Consider the following 19,866-nt stretch of genomic DNA (forward strand, 5'->3'; position numbering starts at 1 on the left):
ATGGGCGGAACACGAAGAAGGATTCAGACGCGAATCAACTGCCTCTGCTTCTAGCTGCTTTTTTTCCCGCAAGCGAGCCAGAGGCGCTGCTGGTTGGCCGGCAGATTTGGTGTCATGTCATGGTCGAAATGACTTGGCCCAAGACGGTGCAGGCGCTGGTTGAGTGGCGCTGGTCGAGCCATTCCAAGGCACCAGGAACCACCAGGGAATCAAGGAAAAGCCGGCCATTTCTGCTGACGGGCTCTTTTGTTTTGTTCCATGTTGAAGTAATTCCGGGCCAAATGGAGCCTGTCTGTCGTGCATTGCGCAAAATGCAGGGTATCAATCGAGGATGCTGCTGCTGTATCACGACATGGATGTCATGCCCATGCAATCATGATGCCATGAAGATTACTGAAGATGCAGTCCAACCCACGCAACAAACGCAGCAAACGACGCTATACAGCTGACATACGCCCATTAGCACCGTGTCACAGCATTGATTCCATCCACAGAAAACGCCCGGCGGCAGAAATAATTTCCCATTCCCACGCGGTGGCTGCAAGTCACAATCGGGCGGCGGCCCCGGAACTCGGTACCTAGCTAAAAGCTCAACCTACAATAAGCTTTCGCCTCTGTCGAGCTGCAACCCAAGCCCTATTTCCGCTGCAAATCACTTGATATCGATCCAATTCGCATCCAAGTTTCTCATTTTACCATCCTCAACCCCCTACAGATTACTGCGGCGATGCAGCTTCTCCCTCCTCATCTCGAGGACTCGTTGAAGCTCCTCCATCATCCACCCCGCTACCAAAAGTCATGACGTCACCATGGCATTTGCCGATACTGCCTCAACTGCGATAGCTTTGCAATTCCTCCCTAAGCAATGACTAGTAGCCTACTCGTCTCCAAGATCCATTTCACTAGTGAGTTTGTATAAAACCGCTCCGTGTCATCCGAGAGATCAATCAATTGAGTTCCACGATTCATTGCAATGGAGATTGTTGCTTGACTTGATACATCAAGTATACGGAGTAGTATATATTCACATAACGTCTAGGGCATCATCTTACCAAAGGCCACATTCAACATCCGAGAGCCCCTCTACATGCAATCGACGCCGCCAATCAATCGCATCTCTCTGCTCCTTGGTGCCCAACTGCCTACCAATAGATAAATAAATACATGTCTCCATAGCCTTTCCACTCTCCCCTTAGCCGCTCTCGTCGGATAACTGTTTGCTTAGTGCTTCGTAAGCGTCGCGGCCCGGCGAGCCGCAAATCCCTCCTCGGCCATCTCGACTGCAAGCTTTGTGGCCTCATCAAAGTCTTCCTCTGGCAGCCCCAGTGCCTTGTTAGCTAGGCCTTGCTTGGCTTCATAGTTGCCATCGCCATTGGGATAGAATGCGCGCGAGTACAAGGCCAAAGCAAAGCCCACGAGGTTGCCGGTCTGGAATATCTGCAGGCCTCGCTTGTATCGGACATCTGATGGCTCGTACTCAATCTGCCAGTCGCCGTCAGTTGTGCCTAGTACGCGGTTCAAGCTGTCGAGCATATCTCTCTGAGAGGCAAGGAAGCTGGAGATGTACAGGCCCTTGTTCCGCCACTGAGAGACGGTGGGTGATTGGTCATTCTCATCATCAGGTAGCTCCTTTAGGCTGAGAAGATGTGCTGCAGCCCTGCCACATTGCCGCCAGGTCGATGTGTTGATTCGTGTCTTGCCGTCATCGAAAAAGGTGACCTTCTTGTTAGGGATGTCGAAGCCATACCATGAGTCTCCCATGGAAAGAGAGTACTCATACCAGAAGCTGCATGTCATGTAGACCCAGGACAGGCCGGCCTTTTCCACGGCAGCGACACCAGCTTCGGCAGCGGGAGCACCCAAGGTGTCCTTCATCACTTCCTTGTTGGCAAGGTCGAGGCCGTACGAGTTGGGCATGATCCACGACACGCCAGCCTTGGCTGCTGCAGCGATGAGTTTGGCCTGGGTGTCTTTGGGAGCGGTCACGGCAAGGGAGATGAAGAGGAACTGCTGGCCCTTGAGTGCGTCGACAATGGTCTGCTCATCATCATAGTCGACCTGGACGACCTTGACTCCTGCAGCAAGCTCACTGTCGCTTCCAAAGCGAGTGATGGCGGTAACGTTGTGCTTTCCGGTCTTGAGCAGCTCTTCAGCAATGTGTTTGCCAACTTGACCTCCAGCCTAATCGAAAAGATGGTCAGCAATCAGACAACAGAATAAAAGGTAAGGTTTGACTATAATGCTTACTCCCACAATGGCCACATTCTCGATGCGGTTGGTGAAGCCTGCGGGCTGATCTTTAGCGTACTTGATCGACATGATGGCGAGTTCCTGATCTTGGTGATGTAAAGGGCTGTTTGTCTTTGCTCTGTTGACTTGGTATATTCTTTTTTGTCAACAAGGACGATATTCCTCTTCTTTATATACATTTCCCAACACTCTCAATTCCTCCCTTTCTTCTTCTTCCTTCATTGTCGGCAACATTCTCCCTCCTCGCTGATAGACCCTATCCCCGGCCCTCACAGATCAGATCTCCAGAACAACGAACCGACCGGACTTTGCATTACCCAAAACAGCAATTGGATCGCACTACCGGGGCCGTTGTCAATTAGCTGCCGGCAGCCCACCGAATCACTGATCGATCAAATACGAAACAAGGTTAGTCCACCTGAACACCGGCGACAACACTCACTAATCTCCGGGTCTCGATGCTTATATAATCCACTTTGAGAGAACTTGACGGCCATTTGAAACATAAACTTTGGCGGTATTCGCAAATCCTATCACGCCGGTGGCATGATGCTCGGTCTTGCTCGGATTTCCTGAAATGCCGTGCTTTATTTGAACCTTGTCTTCTTGGTCTTGGTAGGGGCTCAAGCGAGCTGTTAACGTTGACAATAAGCGGGACACGAGCATGATAAGATGAAAGCGGCCAGGAATAGTCCGCCAACAACAGACATGGGAGAGAAAAAAAACTATTGAGCCCCTTTGTGCATTTCTCAGCCCCTATACTCGTATGTATTTGACGTTGAAGGGCCTTATATTTTGGTGGTGTGTGGAGAATTGTGTCTAAGTGCAAGGGGAAACCGTTGTCTTCAGCAGTAGCTGTTCACAACCTTTTATGATATTTGTGATGTAATATTTCCAGCTTTCGATTACACTCTTAGTGTTCTTCAAAATAAGAAGCCGGATTTTCATTAAATTAAAAGGGGGTTTTTTTTTTCTTAATGTACCACTGTCTGGCTGTTAATGAAGTGGTGCGAAAACACCAACCGCTTAGTGTGCTGATGCTTATACATACCCTGCACCATGACACGTCCATCAAGCGTCTGCACCATCTGTTTGGGGTTGTTATGGCAGAGGTTAACCTAGAGAGTGATTTTATAGTCAGTTTTCTCCTCTCCTCAAAATATTCGGCGTTGAGACTTTTTTAAAGCAGCAAAAACATTCAGGGAAAATACTTACATTCTGTTTGCAGAATGTGGTGGAGCCGCGTATTATATTCATATTGACTTTGATGACCTTTTTACCGCCTATCATATTGCCCACATATATTCCGGATTGACTGAGTGCTACGATGGGAGTTATACTACAATGAGAGCGTGTCTACCTTCTACCACCTGCTTTTCCCAACTTTCCAAATCAGGCCGCAAATCCATATGTACTCGACCAAATAGTCCATTAAACATCTAATGAGAGCTACGTTGCTACCGCGCACGCAAACCACCAAAGGATTGCTGAGCTTTGAGATACTAGCAGTGTCCTTATCATAGCTCTCGGGGATTTGCACGGATTTCCTGTTAGTTCTCTGGCTAAAACTATCGACTTTAATATACATGTCACCCAAACAAAATCAGCAGATTCTTCTATATTTTTCTGTCTCATATGGCGTAAGCTTGGTTAAACAAGCGAAAGTGGATCAGACTGGTATAAATGTAGGATTCGTCGACCTGTATGTACCTTTACAGTAATTTTAGCCCCTCCCAAGGCCCGAGAAGAGCTTATGGCTGAGACTGATATCTATGGGTTTCACCTGGTACTTCACAGCAATTTTAACCCCTCTCAAGGCCTGGGGAAAAAAAAGGTTCTGGGAGACAGTTCTCGTCCGATGAGCCTCTTCACAGCAATTCTAGCCTCTCCCAAGACCTCGGTAGATCAGATGTCCCGAAGCTGGCCATTGAACCCATCTCTTCCGACCCTTCTTCACAGCATTCTTGGCCCCGCCCAAAGGCCTAAGAGAAAGTTGTCTTGATAGCATTTATTTTTAACTCGCCCCGAGGCTCAAGGGACAATAGCACATTACCAAATGACTGGGCAAATCGTTGAGGAACTTCCTCTTGTGAACCCTCGGCTATCGATCAAGTTGCTGCTCATTGGGAAGAGAACTTCGCGGGTGAGTAAGATAGATTGTACATCCAAGGAATCGATGAGCGCTGTTGCGTACTCAGCGCCGAGGCACCGCCATATTAGAGTGGTTTTGGGCGCCTTGAATCCAGACAAGCGCACGTGATAAAGGTCCTTCTGTAGACTCTTTTACAGTTTCAGTGCAGCGTTAGCTGTATCATGGATCTGAGCCGTGTGGTTACATATGGAGCGCATTTGGTGCTGCTAATGCTGCTGCTCGACAGAGTGTGTTAGACAACGGCTAGGAGCCGCTCCCGCGATTCGCTAAGGCCAGCTATGTCTTGGCACAACCTCATGTTCTTGCGGAGTCCTTGGCGTAAATTGGATAACTGATGACGACATTGGTTCTTTTGGGGGCAGAAGTGGCATGTAGCATGAGCATGGATCATGGTGGAACGACTGTCAGCCCCATTTCTTAATTTGCTGGAGCCATTCCGCTAGATTAAACCTCCTCCTGAGATACGGTACTGTACAAGTGCTCAGCCGCTGCAGAGGTGTGTGGAACTACCTAGGTATGCAAGTATGGAATGCCTATTGACAATGTTCCTTCATGTGAACGAGTCTCGTCTATTGACGCCTTGGTGGTTGATGAGCTGGGATTTAGGTAGAATGCTGTACCTTGCTATACTCATACTCGTATGGGCTTGAGCAAAGAAGTGCACAGACGAATGATTAGATTAGTTGGCGGCGGAAGGGAGTTTCGTCCCCCTAGGGCCGTGCTATTCGTGGATAGCCTCGTTTTTGATGAGGAAGCTATACTAATACTCATAGCCCGCCAACCCATACGACACTTGGGTCGCTTACGTGCATTAGACTTTGCAGGTTGAATGGCCGGCGCAATCCGCTCTTCAAATCTAATTTTACAAGCCCCAGCCGAAACGAAGGCGTTGCTGGTTCTGCGTTCCCTGCTAAACAAGTTATGTACAGAACCTTGGTACTCGTATGTGACGCAATTCCTGGGGCTGTCCTTCGTATTTATACTCAGTTTGAGCTGTCCTACGAGCCGCTTTGCGTGAAGAAGCTTTGGTCCCTGAGTGTCCAAGTTGCCGAGAGTAGCAGCTGGAGGCCTTTCCGGGGCAGAATCTCCTGAGAAAAAAATAAAACAAAAATATAAGCCCAAAAAAAAGGGACTTGCCGTTTCCATGAGTCCTCCGTGGTAGCTCCGTAGATGCTACGGAGCGCGATGCAGTGGCTTGCAAAAAAACCGGTTGTTGGCAACCTTGTGGAGAAATTGAGCGGGTTGAGCCTTTGACAGATGGGGATTTAGCCGAGGCGGGCTTTTTCCCAAGCCAGATGCACGGGGGAATTAGATATCACGTGATAATTCACGTGACTATTCTTTACTGTTTCAGGCCCCCAAAATCTTCGACTGTCATCGAGATTGCTCTCTCGGATGGATCAGATCATTACACCTGTTCAACCCAGAATGGAGTCATCTGTCCCCAACAGCCAGAATTGGTCAAACAGAAGTTATTCCAACCTTGTTTTCTCCCTGTTTCTGGTGGGTCGCCAGCGAATGGAGGCGTCCCTATCGTTTGCAATGCGGGCCCGGAGCGTTTTCTCCGGAGCATTTCCTCCGTCTCATGTTCAACAACAGCACTTTGACCTCACGAAGAATCGGGATCGAGATGGTGACGACAACGACTGGGCTTCAGACGGCCCCTTGCCCTCCACTACGCTATCCACAGCCGTTAGTGCTCTTCCTTGGGGGCTCAGATAAGATTGCCAATTGGATAGCGGCCTTCTTCATGTCAAGAACTGCTGCAACTGTCGGGGAGACCCAGCCCAACCCTCTGTTAGCCTGCCAGAAGGGCCTTGGGCAGGGGATAGACAGAGGCTTCCCTTTTGCAGGGATTTCGAGCCTAAAGGTCCGTCTGTTTCTGCTTCGGTGTGGGTGTTGGTCTTGAGAATTGCTGGAAGCCTCGAGGATAGCAGTCCCAAAGCTGTGTCTTGGTTGACACGTACGGGTGCATGTTGGTCTTTGATGGTTGATGCCAATCTGACATTTCCCTTAATTCTTGCTGACCTTTGAGCAGCCGAACACTGTAGTTCGTACAAGCACGCCACCTTTCTCTTCGAATGTTGATATTGGAGCCCCGCCAAAAGAAGCAGCGCCGGGGCATCGTGGAGCTGACTTGGTCGACTCCTCCTTGGCGCCGGTTTAAGAAACTTGGCCTTGGAACCGGCCTGGCTGGCCCCATCCGGAACGGGGGCCGGCTTCTTCTTTTGATGGGAGTGTGCCCAGGACTTGGCCTCGGGACACCACACCGATGACCAGCTATGCCATTGCACCAGGCCATCATACTTTACCCATGGCATCATGGTATTTTGCGCGACCCGCTGGGCCACCTACGTGACGCCGTCTCCACAGCGGTTTTGTGCTGTGTGCACCATCCCGCATACAGTGACCATCAATGCTCAGATCAATTTCCTAGTTTGAACCTTGTGTACCCTCCCTGCCTGCCTGTCCAAGATGCTTCAAACAGTCTGAGGCATGGCTTGGATGCGCTAATACGACTGTGCTAGCCCAACGGTGCCAGGGGTAATGTCCTCAATTCACCTTTGCTTGCGGTAATACCAATACGGTCCAAGGCCCCAGCCGAACGGCGATCTGGCTATCATGGCCAAGAATATATTTAGCAATGACGTTTCCGCCTCATTGCAAGAGAGTATCCTTTACTTTTTTCGCTGTCGATCTGTTTATCGTGGCTCTCCTAGACTTGTGAACATTCCTGGAACTGTAATCCAGGCCCATCATTGTGTGTAGATATCGTTTTCAAGAAGCCAAGATCTCGCAAAGGCAACATGGCAGGCATTGCCGAAGCTTCCCCATACATGGACTGCGGTCCAGACTTCGCCAATGCAGGTCACACTTCGCTCCCGTTCCCGCCAGCTGATCGGGAGGGCACCTCGACCACGATCTGGCCCAACCTGTGCCACAGCTCGACAGGTCTAGAACACTCAAATGTCTTCTTGCCTACCTTACCCTGGCAAAATGCCGAATGGGATATTTCACAGGGCTTTCTCAAATATCCCGATCCAAGCTCCAATAGCCCTCCCGCTGAAAGCGTTACGTCTAGAAGCGAAAGCTCTCTAAGCGCCGGTATGATATGGGACTATCAGAACGACCAACTCCCACAGGGCCGTGAATACAGCCCTTCAACAACAGCAAGCTCAACATCCGACCATCTCACAACCATCAAACCTTCATCACTACATTCATTCAATGAGCCTTCAACGTGCACGAAGCCAAAAAAGACTCGAAAATCATCAGTTGAAGAGGGAGGCGTCACAAAAAGGCCTCGCCGGACCAAGTCACCTGAAGAACAAGCAGCAAGCCGCGCGCGCATTCGGGAGAAGAATCGCGTCGCCGCGGACAAGTGCCGTGGCAGACAACGAGTCGCGGTCGAAAAGCTAAGCTCAAGGCACGATGCCTTGGAAGATGAAAATCGGCAGCTTTCGCAGATTTTGAAGGACCTGGTGGCAGAGCGGATTGTCCTGAAGAATATGCTGCTGGAGCATGGAAGCTGTGGGTGCGAATTAATTGAGGGCTATTTGCGAGACAGCGCGGTGCGATGGGTGAAGCAGGTAGAATCACAGTCTATTAATGTAGAAGCAGCCTGACTAGTTTATAATGTAATAAAGAGAAGAATTAAGCGCATTTGTACGTTTGCTGCACGCTTGTTATATTTTATTTTAATATTCTTTGTTTGCCACCGCAATAGTTGACCATGTCCGCTTACGGAATGGTGATGCTATTCACAATTGAATTGACACTCGCATCAGACAAATGCACGGACACTCACGGTGGCAATGTGGAAACTTTGGATATGTTATTATTTATTATCGAAAGTAATAAGTATTTATTTTATTGATAGCTATTTAAAGTTGGCATATGTCTATTGGTGGTGAAATGAACGTGTAAGTGGCTCTCGCCGCTTGCAAATTGCAGCACCACAGCTTCATCGACTCTCTCCGTTGTCTAAACCTACCAGTCAAAACTCCATGTAAACCATTAAATAAGCTTCCTAAACATGTAAATACTATTAAATACGGGTGGAAATACAAATTTATACCCGTAATGAGACTCCTGGCTCTCCCAGTACCCAGCAAACTACTTCCACAGCCTCAACAAAACCATCGTTGGCCACACCAGATGGGCCCGAAAGAGAGATGTGAAGTCGAATATGCACAGTTGACATGTCTGCCATGTATGTCATGCCGCATCCCTAGTTTCTCACCAGCTCCAGCCCGCCGATCGCAAGGCCCACGGCCATGGACGCGGACACGAGCGATCGGCGCTCTGCCTGCCGTATAAGGGGGCCGTACGGGGATTTAACAAGGCTGGCCGTGCAGAATAGGTTTCTTGGCGAAAGAGATGGGCTTACAAGGGTTGTTCCCGAGTCCGGGAGGGTGGTGATGGCGTCGGAAAGGGGCTTTTTGGGGCGAGAACTCTGGAAGCGTTGGCTGGCTTGGAGATTTTTAAGCTTGTTTTTGACTTTGCCTTTATATGAGAATGGTAAATGGCCTAGAAAGGTGCTAGAAAGATATATGCACAACATGACTGACACTAAAATCGTTCTGCAGCGTTTGATCGACGTGGTTCATGTTTTTCTCCGAGGACGACGCGAGACTGCGTGATCTGCGAAACTAAACTGCACATCAGCCAGCAAGGATTCCTTCCCGTTAATGAGACAGAACTGGCTAACCATGATCTTCAATGGTGTAGCGGAAATAGTCGTTATATCTCAGCTTGATGACGATGAGCAGGAGCTTCACGGCTCCCCATGCCGGATCGTCCACAGACCCGGCAGTTTGGCGTGGATTCCACATACCACCTAGAAAATATTGTGTATCTACTCATTGTTGTGAATCAATGACATCATTTGTTCGGAAATTTGTGTGTTTGATAGAAAGGTCCATGGCCTCTTGGTAACTAGGTTGAATACATGTATAGTGGGACATATGGGAGAGACGTTGCATGTATGGTGATTTTTAATTGTGATACTCTTATTCCGGCTGAACAGAACTCTACTACGGCACAAAGTTCAAAGAAAACAGAAAACCCGTGATGGCGTACGACAAAGGAGTCGAACACGAGCTGCATTGCCTCTCCCTTACTGTGGAAGAGAAGTGATGGGGGAATAGGGGGTCGAGGTGAAGAAACCATGATCAAACTAACATTGTATTAAACAATTCATAAGTACTGTAACCAAAAAAGGTGTAGCAATGCCCAGCCGGATCTACCGCTATATGACATGTATCCTGAAACGCCCTCCCAGTCACTCATACCCCTGTCATCGCTGCCGTATGCTTCAACACTGCATGCTTTCTAACGCTTGCTTTTTTTGTAATTTACAAAGTTGGTTGTGTTCGCTCAGTCTCGGAAACCAGTCTGGGAATGTCGTCGACGCTTGCCCTGCCTAGCAGAATGGCATTGACAGCCGTCAACAGAGGATAGTCCTTCTCGAGTCCTCGGGCCTTGAGGAAGCTGTTCACCTCAAACGCAGTGCTGGTACCCTGAAGCTTCTGTCCGTTGAGATCTTGCTTCTCGACCTCGTCGACAGTGATGCCCTTTTCAACAGCCTTCTTCGCGCATCGGAAGTTACGACCTCCGGAGCACGAGGTGATCAGATCAGCAACACCGGCAGACGACTCCGTAAAGGTGGCGGTATGCACTGTCTCCCCAAAGAACTCCTTGCCGAACTTGACCATCTCCATCAAGCCGATTCGCATAACGGCGGCCTTGGCATTGTCACCCCAGCCACGACCGTCCACGAAACCAGCGGCCAAAGCCACAATGTTCTTCAGCGCGCCGCCCAGCGACACACCAGCGACGTCAGAGACCAATTGGACATGGAAGTAAGGTCGGTGGAAGAGGGTGCGGAAGCAGTCGTGGTCGAGCGGCGGGTACTCTGCAGGGACAGGAGTAAGCTTGGTCTTGGACTTGCGGCCCCTGGCATCGCGATGTTGCATGTCAGCAGGCTCTGTGACGGTCATGGTCAGGTTGGGGCTCTGGGATCGCGGCGTTGGCGCCCTGCTGTTGTCCATTGGCGGCGGGTCGTAGGCAATGGTCGTCTCAGACCACTTCTCCGCGGCAATCTCGCTGGCGATGTTGGCCCCGCTAAGAGCACCAACGTAAATGTTGAGGCCGTCACCAATCCACTCGCTGAACAGGCTGACGCCATCGTCCGACACGTTGACGCCCTTGATGCAGCTGATGCCACGAGCAAAGGGCAGGATCTTGCCGCGGATCTGGTCGCAGACATTGTGGATAAACTGGTGAGGAAGGTTGAAGATGAGGATAGTGGAGTTTTGGACGGCGTCGACGAGGGAGGGGTTGGCGATGATGTTGGATGGGAGGGCGATGCCAGGCAAGTACTTGACGTTTTCGTGGTATTTGTTGATGATGTGGGTGAGCTTTTGAGGAGCCTCGCCGATGGACTCGTCGTAGTGCGGTGACGTCTTGGGGATGCTGACGTTCTCCTCATACACCCACATCTGGACATCCTCCTCAAAGAGCTCCTTGTTGGCTCGCGTATTCTCGGCAATGATCTTTGCAATGGTGGATCCCCTATTACACAATGGATGGAATTAGAAGCTGATAATATGAGATGAGTAAAGAGCGTTGGATTGTTCTTCTCATACCAGTTGCCAGATCCCACAATGGTGACCTTGTGCTTCTTCTCGGCGCCGCCCAGGAGAGCCATCTTGTCGGTTTTGTTGAGGATGTTGAGGGTGGAGTAACTGTAAGAGCAGCTGTGCTTGAGCGAGACGCCGTATCGGTACAAGCAGAGATTGGCTCCAAGGCTGGAACTGAGGCGGGAACTACAGAGGCGAAGCATGCAATCGAGAGCCCGGCAAGTGTATATATACCTGTTTTTGCCTCGTGCCAGAAGCAAGGAAATTGCAGCAGGCGAAAAAGAGGGAAAAGGCCTGCAGCTCGTGTGCCAAGCTCGCTGTGCCAATGACGCAGCGCAATAGGGTCTGGTGCCGCCTTGTAGACGGGCTCACCGCCTGCCGCATCGGGCGCGCACCCCAACCGATTTGCTGGGGCCCTGGCAAGCCTGGTTGAGCGCCGAAGCACGCGCCAACCGTTTTTCGCCGAGATGCGAGGGAACCCCATCAGAATCACATGCAAAGCTGGCGTGCAGCATGCAATGTCGTGCCCCCCTGGCCTGAATTGGCCTGAATTGGCCTTTCACATGCCAGCGATAAGGCATGCTGAGCTGCGTGTCTGATGATTTGACTGTCGTGATATCTGGTTAAAATTAGATTGAGTGCAGCTGGTGGCTCGGGAGGATCACGATCATGGCGGCTTGGGCCGAGGACTGCTGCCAGGACGGATCACGGCATGTTGGGACACATGGAGGACAACGCCATGTACGAGTAGTATGTATGCTTATGCAATGCAATGCAGCAGCTGAAACGAAATGCAGCCATTTACTCTGTAGACAGCACGTGTTCCTTTTTAACTTTCTTCTTCTTCTTCTTCTTATCACGACACAATGTATCAAGGAGTGGGCTCTGGCCAGCACCCCCTATCTTGTCTCCAACATCCTAATCTTATTGACATGCGGCATCTACCTAGGTATAGAAAGATGCACCCATTTACAGATACTCGAAGATGATAATGATAGGTACTAAAGTGGTAGCATGGTTGCTGGAAGTACTCGTACTCCGTAGATCAGCCTCCATGTACCCAGTATGAAAGCACTAATGCAATACGAGACAAAATGGCGGCAAACTCGCTCTTCGCTGAAGCAATGATACAAGGCAGCTAACGTCAGCGCCAGTGTCAGACAAACAAAAACCCAAAAACCCAACAAAACAAAAATCCCCTCTTTTCACTCTTCTTCGCCCTCCTGCATCAATGAAACCTTTTCCTCGTCTGTTCCGACCGAAATCGACTTTCGCCTCTTCGAGTCCTGCTTCGAATCCGCCGTTCGCTCGCCATCGCCGAAGATGAAGATGAATAGCTTGTCGTAGCTATACCACATGACGCTAAACAGGCCCGATATCGTGTTCGCGCACCACCGCGGGACCTTGCCCCTCTCGTCTGCCAAAACGGTCGTCATGGCGAAGAAATATAGCATCATCGGTGCCCAGAGGAGGACGAATAGGTTCTGTCCAATCTTCTGCCGGAGCGTCGTCGCGGTGTATGGCTGCATCGAGGCCAGATAGTCTTGGTAGACTTGAGGAAGATCGTGCTCTCGTGCACCGTCTTGCAAGAGCTTCAGATATCGGGCGCTCGGCTGGGCATAGTCGGGCTTTGGCCTATGAGGGCCAACGATGAATCTGGTCCACCAGTTTTTCTTGTCTGAGCCTGGATCGAGCGGGATGTAAGGCGCATAGAGCGTTGTTGCGAGGAAAGGCTTTGGCAGCGTGGGCACCGGAGGAAACACTGGCTTCTCGGGGATGCCAACATAGTTGGGCATTGGCAGACACGGAACCATGATTTCCTGGTAGCCTGAGCCACCGCCTTCGGTCCTCATAATATTTCGCCAATCCTCCTGCGTCACTTCGTATACGACTCCCATGAGGCCACCATCCCACTCCTGCTCCGTCCTTGGCGGGTTCAGCGGCGGGTTCAGCGGCGGGACGATTGGTGGGTGAAGGGGGTCGGGCAGCTTGGGCTTTTCAGGGAGTTTTCGGTATCCGACATTCGCAAAACACGGCTCTCGGTAGGGTAGCCCGGGCAGGTCAAACGTCAGTCGCAGGATCGGGACGGAGACATTCATCTGAGACAGAGGCCGTATCTTTCGCTTCCCCAAGAATGTTTCCGCCGACATGTTGGAGCCGTAGGCGAGGTAAAGGACGGTCTTGGCAGCTTGCGCGACATCTTTGGGGGCATCTTCGGCGGCTTGCGCGAGGCGCTCGGGCGAGGTGTTCGGAATAGAAGATATCGGCGGATATGAGCCTTTCGTGGGATGCTGTTGTGCGTTCTCGGCCTTTTCCAGCGCGGCCACCGCAGGGGAGATGGCGTCTGTTTGCTTCATGAGGGGCAGATGCAGGTGAGCAATCCGGGTACGATAACCAGCTGGTGCCAGAATTAAACGCTCTTCCACGGCGGCTCAACTACACTACTTATGGGCGGCATTCAGGCAGACGACACACACGCATGAAACGCGGCTAGGGGGCTATTTATCACTAATGGTGCAACGATCGATCCTTCAGACGCCCTCTTCGGCATTTCTGCGCTGCCAGACCTGCAGGCCGCTCCTAATTTTTTCTCTCCGTCGTGACTAAAGAACTTGCTAACCTGCGGAATCCAAAGCCGTGCGGAGCGTCGGACCTGTGCCAGTTTGCGAATACCGATGATCCGACCTATGGCAGCATTGCAACGGCTGAATAATCACCAGTCGTGACATCAACTCGGCGACCAGCAACTCGTATCCCTGGGACGCAGGGGAAACTCCGCACGCAAAAGGGAATGAATTGGTAATTTGGTCGGAATTATGATTAGTTGGCTGTTTTCGAGGCCAATGGCTGCAGTGCTCAGCAACATGGAGATGGTACGTAAGGCGGGCCGAGACGTGGTGCGATGCGGCCCTAACTTGTCCTGAGAGGAACATGATACGGTGACTGCATGAGTGAGCGGGCGTAAGCTGAGCTGTGCCTGTCTTGATTCTAGAATACGGTGCGGAGAATGAATCTCGTATTTGACAGCAGTAGCTCAAGAGGTACGGACCCGCAAACAATGCTGATTGTATTATCAACAAGAAGCGATGACGGTTATCTACGACCTCATTTGCCTATAATGGCCTTGTCGAAGGTAGAATATGGGGAAGTTCAGTCGTAGTACTCATACGCATAATTGAAGGGGTGCGTTCTAAGCCTAAATGATCTCCAACGCTTGGTGCTTCCGGGAATGACAGAAATAGACCTGCAAAAATTGAAAAAAATCCGTCAAACCACGCATCTTCAAGTATCCACCGACTATTAATCAATACTCCGATCCGTGACATTCATCCTGACCCGCCTCCTTTAAACGACCGAGTCAAGTCCGTGTGCCGGCCAGAATCCGCCAAGTACACATGGAACCAACTTGCAAAGACCCTCCCCAAAGGCGAATGAGACGCTCGAGCGCCTCCCAAATGGGCAGTGTCCTCGTCAGCCTCACATAGCGCTCGACCAGGCCCACTGCGAATCCTTAGCACATGCTCTAAAAGCCCTATCCTGCTCTGCTTTTGTGACGCCGGCGGCTGGATCGAGCGTGCTTCGGTGTGGTTTGGTAGCAATGCTAGCCTCACTTTAGGAAAAGTGTCTTAGATGGAAACACTGGAGCAACGGGAAGAAAGTGTCGAAAGGGGGGACAAAGTGGAAAAAAAGTGGTTGATTGCGTCGTGTCCTTTTTTTTTTTCGAGTGATGTCGATCCAACAGTCAGTGAATCTCACTTGACGACTTCTCCTTCTCTCTTTCACAGTCGACTTCGTGCGTGTCTTGTGATGCTGACCGTGTGAGTCGAGAAAAGTCTGAGATCAAAGTGAGTTTTAGTGTTTGCGCTGCGCCTTTGAACTTTCGGCTTACCCTTAGCTTTCCTGGGAATTTTGCAGGACTTCACGTAAATCTGGCAACGTTCCTCTGCCATCCACTCGTTATTATCCTTTTTGTTCTTGAGAATCATGGCGACGACTCTTTCGGAGGCGCCCAAGACGGGCATTGAGATGATGCTGGAGCGCATCATGGGTGCAATGGAGAAACAGGTGAGGGGACTCTGTGGTTGAAGTTCGAGGCCGTGTACTTTGCTGGCGGCAATCTCGGGTCCATCAACCAGATGCATCGACGATGTGATAGTGAGTCTAATGCGGCCATGTAGAACCTAGAAATGGCCGAGCTGCGAAAAGAATGCTCAGATCTTCGTACGTCCAACAAGAGCATGGAGATTATGCTCCAGAACATTGCTGTACGCCACCATCCCCTTCTGCTGTGCAATCCCGGCATCAAGCAACATCCGATGTCTTCCTTCATCTTGTTCTGATTCTCACAATGTCAGCAGCAGCAAGGACGCAGCCATAGCCCTCCAGGCCTCTCTCCGAGCATCGGCCGTGAGCGAGCCCGTTCACCTTTCTTGCCTCGCCATTCCGTAACCGCCCAGGCTGGTCCTTCGAATGTCTTAATCACATCGCCCACTCGCGATGTCACCACTCAATCTTATCCTTTCCCGGATCGCGAGGTCCCCGGGTTCTACGTCGTGATCCCCGCAGGCGGTGCTGGTACCCGCCTGTGGCCTCTTTCTCGCGAGAACCACCCCAAGTTCCTCCTCGATGTCAATCTCTGCGGCAACAGCTTGCTGCAGTCGACTTGGGAACGACTACTTCCCCTCGCTGGTCCCTCACGAATGACTGTCGTCGCGGGACCCGCTCACTCTGAGGGTATCTTGGGCCAGCTGCCCAATCTGGCCCCCTCGAACCTGTTCACTGAGCCTGGCCCTAAAGATTCCATGGCCGCCATCGGCTTGGCTGCAGCCATCTTGCTTAGACGCGACCCCGATGCCGTGATTGGATCGTTTGCGGCTGATCATATGATTTCTGGAGAGGAAGCATTCCTTGGTGCCGTTACTGAGGCAGTTGAAGTGGCCAAGGAAGGCTACCTGGTCACAATTGGTATCGCGCCCTCTCACCCTGCCACTGGATTTGGTTACATCCGACTGGGCGACCGCCTTGGACTTAAATCAGCGCCTCATTCACGACTGGTAAGCTCCTTCAAGGAGAAGCCTGATGCTCACACCGCTGCCAAATACCTTGCCACGGGTCAGTACCGATGGAATGCAGGCATGTTCGTCACCAAAGCCTCTCTCCTCATGGAGCTGTTGAAGGAGCACTGCCCCGCTCTCCATGAAGGCTTGATGAACATTTCTGCGGTATGGGACGATGAGGCCGCACGCAAGGTTGCGTTGGAAGAAGTTTGGCCGACTCTGGAAAAGATTCCCATCGATAACGCGGTTGCTGAGCCCGCTGCTGCTCAAGGAAAGGTGGCTGTTATCCCATCGACATTCGGTGAGTCGCTCTTGATTGAAGTTTCTATAATTACTCTTGCTGACTTGCGTACCTAGGTTGGGACGATGTCGGTGACTTTTCATCTTTGGCCGAGATGCTTCCAGCTGAGTCGAACAAGCCGCGTGTGCTTGGCGACCAGAGACTGGGTAAGCCACTCCTTTATCCTCACTATTTCCAAGAAGACTCTACTGACAGGCTTTTGTAGTTGTATCCGAACAAACTGCTGGAGGAATTGTTGTACCCGTATCTGGCCGACTGATTACGTGTCTTGGTGTCGACGACATTGTCATCGTGGACGCCCCTGATGCGCTCATGGTAACGACTAGAGCTCGTTCGCAAGAGGTGAAATCACTCGTCAAGAAATGTCGCGAGGCTGGATGGAAGAATTTGCTGTAATGCCAGCTAGGAGTATGCGTCTATGTGCTTTTTTGTTTGGACAATTGATACGATGGTGGAATCCCATCTTGGTATAGCCTGAATGGCTACTTGAAGCTGCCCCTTGGTGGCTGCTAATGTCACGCACATCTGGGGGATATGAAGCTATGCATGTATCATGATTTTGATTCTCAGTTCAATTCAGATTTTTTTTTATTTACTCTTCTCGACATATCTACAAGTACACAGATACCTTGATTCACTGTGTTGTTTGCACCTGGATTCTCAGGAGCCAACTCTTGGTGCCTCAGGGTTGAAGAGATGGGAGGCACTCCTTCCCATTTTACAGGTGCTCTTTACCTTTTGGTGACAGCCTACATAGAAGAAATCCCCCAACCATTTCCCCCTCTTCTTCTTTTTCTTCCATTCATCAAGCTTCTTCGTTCTTCATCTTTGAAACTCTTCCCTTTTCCCCCGTCGTGATACTTCTGAGATGGCTCCTCAATTACGCCCAAAGCCCAACACGCATGCCCGGATGCAAAGAGTGGCCACAAAGTTCAACGAACTTGAGGTCACTCCGAGCAGACCTGGAGATAAATCAAGCCACCCCGCAGCAAAAGAGACTGACATCCCCCAATCTTCACAACAAAATGCAAGTGGATGCTCCTTTGGCGATTCAGAAGATGGAAACCCCGTTCATGATGGAGACCTGCACACTGTGAAGCCATTTTCATGGTCAGATGCCGGATCGACCGCAAATAACACCAAACGAAGTTCACCCGCAGATCTTGGGGAACTCTTCGCAGACGATGATTGGGATTTCGAAGAGTCCATCGCACCCTTTTCAAGTCCTACCTCGGAAAAGAATAAGCTTCCAGATACGATGCCACTTGTCAACTCAAAAGGAGCAGATCAGTCATCAACGCCAGAAAAGCAAGTTGACTTTTCAGAGACAGCATCGACTGCTCGCCGCAGCTCTCCTTTTGGGGTTAGCAGCGGATACAAAGATATATGGAACTTCGATGACAGCCCCCCGGGTAGAAGCCCGTCTCATAACATTTCCGAAGATGTACCACCTTCTTCGCCGGCCCATTTACCTGCTGAAGAGCTATACGACTCCACTCCGAGAAAAGTCGTGGCACCTACACAGCCCGCCGCTGAGTTGAATGCCGACGAGCCAACAGCCAGCAGAGACATTCAAGGCCGGTCAGCCAAGGCGGTTCCTCAGACAAAAGTGAAGAAAAGTCGACAAAGAGCGAAAGACCCGATAAGATTTGACCCATATACTCAAGAAATCGTCACTGTTTCTGTCAGCAAGAAAAAACCAGTAGCTACAAGACTACCGATCGTCAGAGCCTTGCAAGAAGCAGCAAAGGACTCAAGCTCGCCGGTGCCAGTCTCTCAAAAGCCAAAGCCGAGACCGAAACGGCCCCGACAACATAAAAAGGCCAAACCAGAGATTCAGCCAGCTCCAAACAATCCACCCCCAGCCAGAGGTAAAGACCTTGCCGCCTTCATCGGCAAATCAGTCCAGCCACTGGTTGAAACTCCCTCAGAATGCCTGGATGACCTGGCAAACACCGTCGAGTGTGACGAACCCATAAGGATTCATTCTGCCAGCAATGGCGACTTCATTAATGAAATGCAGGAACCAGGGCAACAACGACTCTGTCTACCAGCGGCTATTGACAAGCGGATCAATAATCTGAATGAATCCAGGAGAGCGCCTGTGGAAGAGAACGTGGCGAAGAGAAAAAGACTTTCTCGGCAGTTTAGCGTATCAGAAAAGGGCAGTCCTGTTGTTATTAACGATACAATACATCCAGAGAATGTTGAGTCTGTGCCTGCCAAACCGCATCCTCCCATGACCAGTCGTCCAGAGCAGCCCGCTGAGGTGCAATCTTCATCATTTTTGAGGAGCGAATCGAAGGATAGACATATTGAGCAACAGCATGGTGGTGCTTTCAGAGACATTGAAGGCAGATCTTCGTCCCAATGGCTGCGGCGTGTGAGCGATAGGGAACCGGCCCCAAAACACAAATCTAGCATGGGAAAGAAACTGCACGATGAGATTATGAAGAGTTTCCTTGGACATGATGAGACGGCTCAGGAGCCTAGTGGAGGCAAACCGGCCTGTACTGTGGTTCCCAATCATGCAGAAACTCAGATGCGCCGGGTAGTTGACGTGAGTAGCAATCATCTCCTTGTTTAAGGAGACAGCCGCTGACCGCTCATTAGCAATTAATTGCCCGCTTAGACGACAAAAAGGCAGCCGTCATCAATGTTGCAGAGACGTATCGCAACAGAGGCTACGATAGTGTAGCACACTTGAAGCAGCAGTGTGTACAAGATAGTAGCAATTTGGAGACTACATTTCGAAGAGATAGTGGACTGTTTGGCAAGAAGCTGCAGGCGGCTACAAAGACAGTTGAAGACCACAGCTCAAGCAGAGAAAAAGCGGCAGTGGACTTGGATAATGTGATGGCATCTCGACATCGATCATACAGTCAAGCACGCCTAAGCCTACGGGCCATCCGGGATGCGGTGACCGGGGACAACAGTGTTATGTTCTGAAGAGAGACGTGGGGGGTTCAGCGAGATGAAAGGCTGTGGCTGTGTATTTGGTCCCAGTGATGCCTGTATCTACTTGCAAGAGGCCAGCGTATAGTACTGTTTGGTGTTGTTGATTGCCGTTTGTGCTGTAGCAATCCGGAATCTAGTAATTAATGCAAGCCAAATGAATAATGAATGCAGAGATAGATGAGCCCAATTGTCAAACGCGTGAATCATGACTCTGTATCTCGTGGAATAGGCGAATTAGCCCGAGGTACTGAGTACTGCTAGCATGTATTAGTAGAGCTGCATGATGCATGATGTGATGTGGGTTGCAGCCAATGAGGAGCTGGAGCATCTTGGGGGCCTGGAATCATGATGCAAGCTTTGGTCTGAGACAGGGCGTTTTGCTGTCTCAAACCGGGCATTACGGAGGTGTAGGGAATTCTACTATTTATTAATCTAACCTGCCTACCTAGATTATAAGTGCCGGATGACACGAGGCTCGCAAAGAGGGGAGGATGACAGGGAGAG

The 19,866-nt window shown here is 50.6% G+C and overlaps 8 protein-coding genes across 8 annotated transcripts; 3 read left to right on the forward strand and 5 right to left on the reverse strand.

The window, feature by feature from the left end:
* Window positions 1–1,221: 1,221 nt before the first annotated feature.
* Window positions 1,222–2,319, reverse strand: TRIVIDRAFT_67296 (uncharacterized protein; the record flags this gene model as incomplete). The annotated part of the gene is made up of 2 exons (XM_014096806.1): window positions 1,222–2,181; window positions 2,248–2,319. The coding sequence occupies 2 exons, from the start codon at window positions 2,317–2,319 to the stop codon at window positions 1,222–1,224; spliced, it is 1,032 nt and encodes a 343-aa protein (XP_013952281.1).
* A 3,831-nt stretch (window positions 2,320–6,150) lies between these two features.
* On the reverse strand, window positions 6,151–6,723 carry TRIVIDRAFT_226200 (uncharacterized protein; the record flags this gene model as incomplete). The annotated part of the gene is made up of 1 exon (XM_014096807.1): window positions 6,151–6,723. One exon carries the CDS (start codon window positions 6,721–6,723, stop codon window positions 6,151–6,153), a length of 573 nt encoding a protein of 190 aa, XP_013952282.1.
* A 486-nt stretch (window positions 6,724–7,209) lies between these two features.
* Window positions 7,210–8,028, forward strand: TRIVIDRAFT_226201 (uncharacterized protein; the record flags this gene model as incomplete). The annotated part of the gene is made up of 1 exon (XM_014096808.1): window positions 7,210–8,028. The coding sequence occupies one exon, from the start codon at window positions 7,210–7,212 to the stop codon at window positions 8,026–8,028; it is 819 nt and encodes a 272-aa protein (XP_013952283.1).
* Window positions 8,029–8,633: 605 nt separating this feature from the next.
* TRIVIDRAFT_67298 (uncharacterized protein) lies at window positions 8,634–9,574 on the reverse strand (the record flags this gene model as incomplete). Its single annotated transcript, XM_014096809.1, has 3 exons — window positions 8,634–8,932; window positions 9,114–9,242; window positions 9,526–9,574. The coding sequence occupies 3 exons, from the start codon at window positions 9,572–9,574 to the stop codon at window positions 8,634–8,636; spliced, it is 477 nt and encodes a 158-aa protein (XP_013952284.1).
* Window positions 9,575–9,759: 185 nt separating this feature from the next.
* Window positions 9,760–11,114, reverse strand: TRIVIDRAFT_57880 (uncharacterized protein; the record flags this gene model as incomplete). The annotated part of the gene is made up of 2 exons (XM_014096810.1): window positions 9,760–10,978; window positions 11,053–11,114. The coding sequence occupies 2 exons, from the start codon at window positions 11,112–11,114 to the stop codon at window positions 9,760–9,762; spliced, it is 1,281 nt and encodes a 426-aa protein (XP_013952285.1).
* A 912-nt stretch (window positions 11,115–12,026) lies between these two features.
* On the reverse strand, window positions 12,027–13,481 carry TRIVIDRAFT_210285 (uncharacterized protein; the record flags this gene model as incomplete). Its single annotated transcript, XM_014096811.1, has 1 exon — window positions 12,027–13,481. One exon carries the CDS (start codon window positions 13,401–13,403, stop codon window positions 12,252–12,254), a length of 1,152 nt encoding a protein of 383 aa, XP_013952286.1.
* Window positions 13,482–15,233: 1,752 nt separating this feature from the next.
* On the forward strand, window positions 15,234–16,800 carry TRIVIDRAFT_194527 (uncharacterized protein; the record flags this gene model as incomplete). The annotated part of the gene is made up of 4 exons (XM_014096812.1): window positions 15,234–15,311; window positions 15,459–16,404; window positions 16,461–16,550; window positions 16,610–16,800. 4 exons carry the CDS (start codon window positions 15,234–15,236, stop codon window positions 16,798–16,800), a joined length of 1,305 nt encoding a protein of 434 aa, XP_013952287.1.
* A 472-nt stretch (window positions 16,801–17,272) lies between these two features.
* TRIVIDRAFT_67302 (uncharacterized protein) lies at window positions 17,273–19,353 on the forward strand (the record flags this gene model as incomplete). Its single annotated transcript, XM_014096813.1, has 2 exons — window positions 17,273–18,964; window positions 19,018–19,353. 2 exons carry the CDS (start codon window positions 17,273–17,275, stop codon window positions 19,351–19,353), a joined length of 2,028 nt encoding a protein of 675 aa, XP_013952288.1.
* Window positions 19,354–19,866: the final 513 nt, after the last annotated feature.

The sequence above is a fragment of the Trichoderma virens genome (genome assembly GCF_000170995.1).
Source record: "Trichoderma virens Gv29-8 chromosome Unknown TRIVIscaffold_87, whole genome shotgun sequence".
NCBI lineage: Eukaryota > Fungi > Ascomycota > Sordariomycetes > Hypocreales > Hypocreaceae > Trichoderma > Trichoderma virens.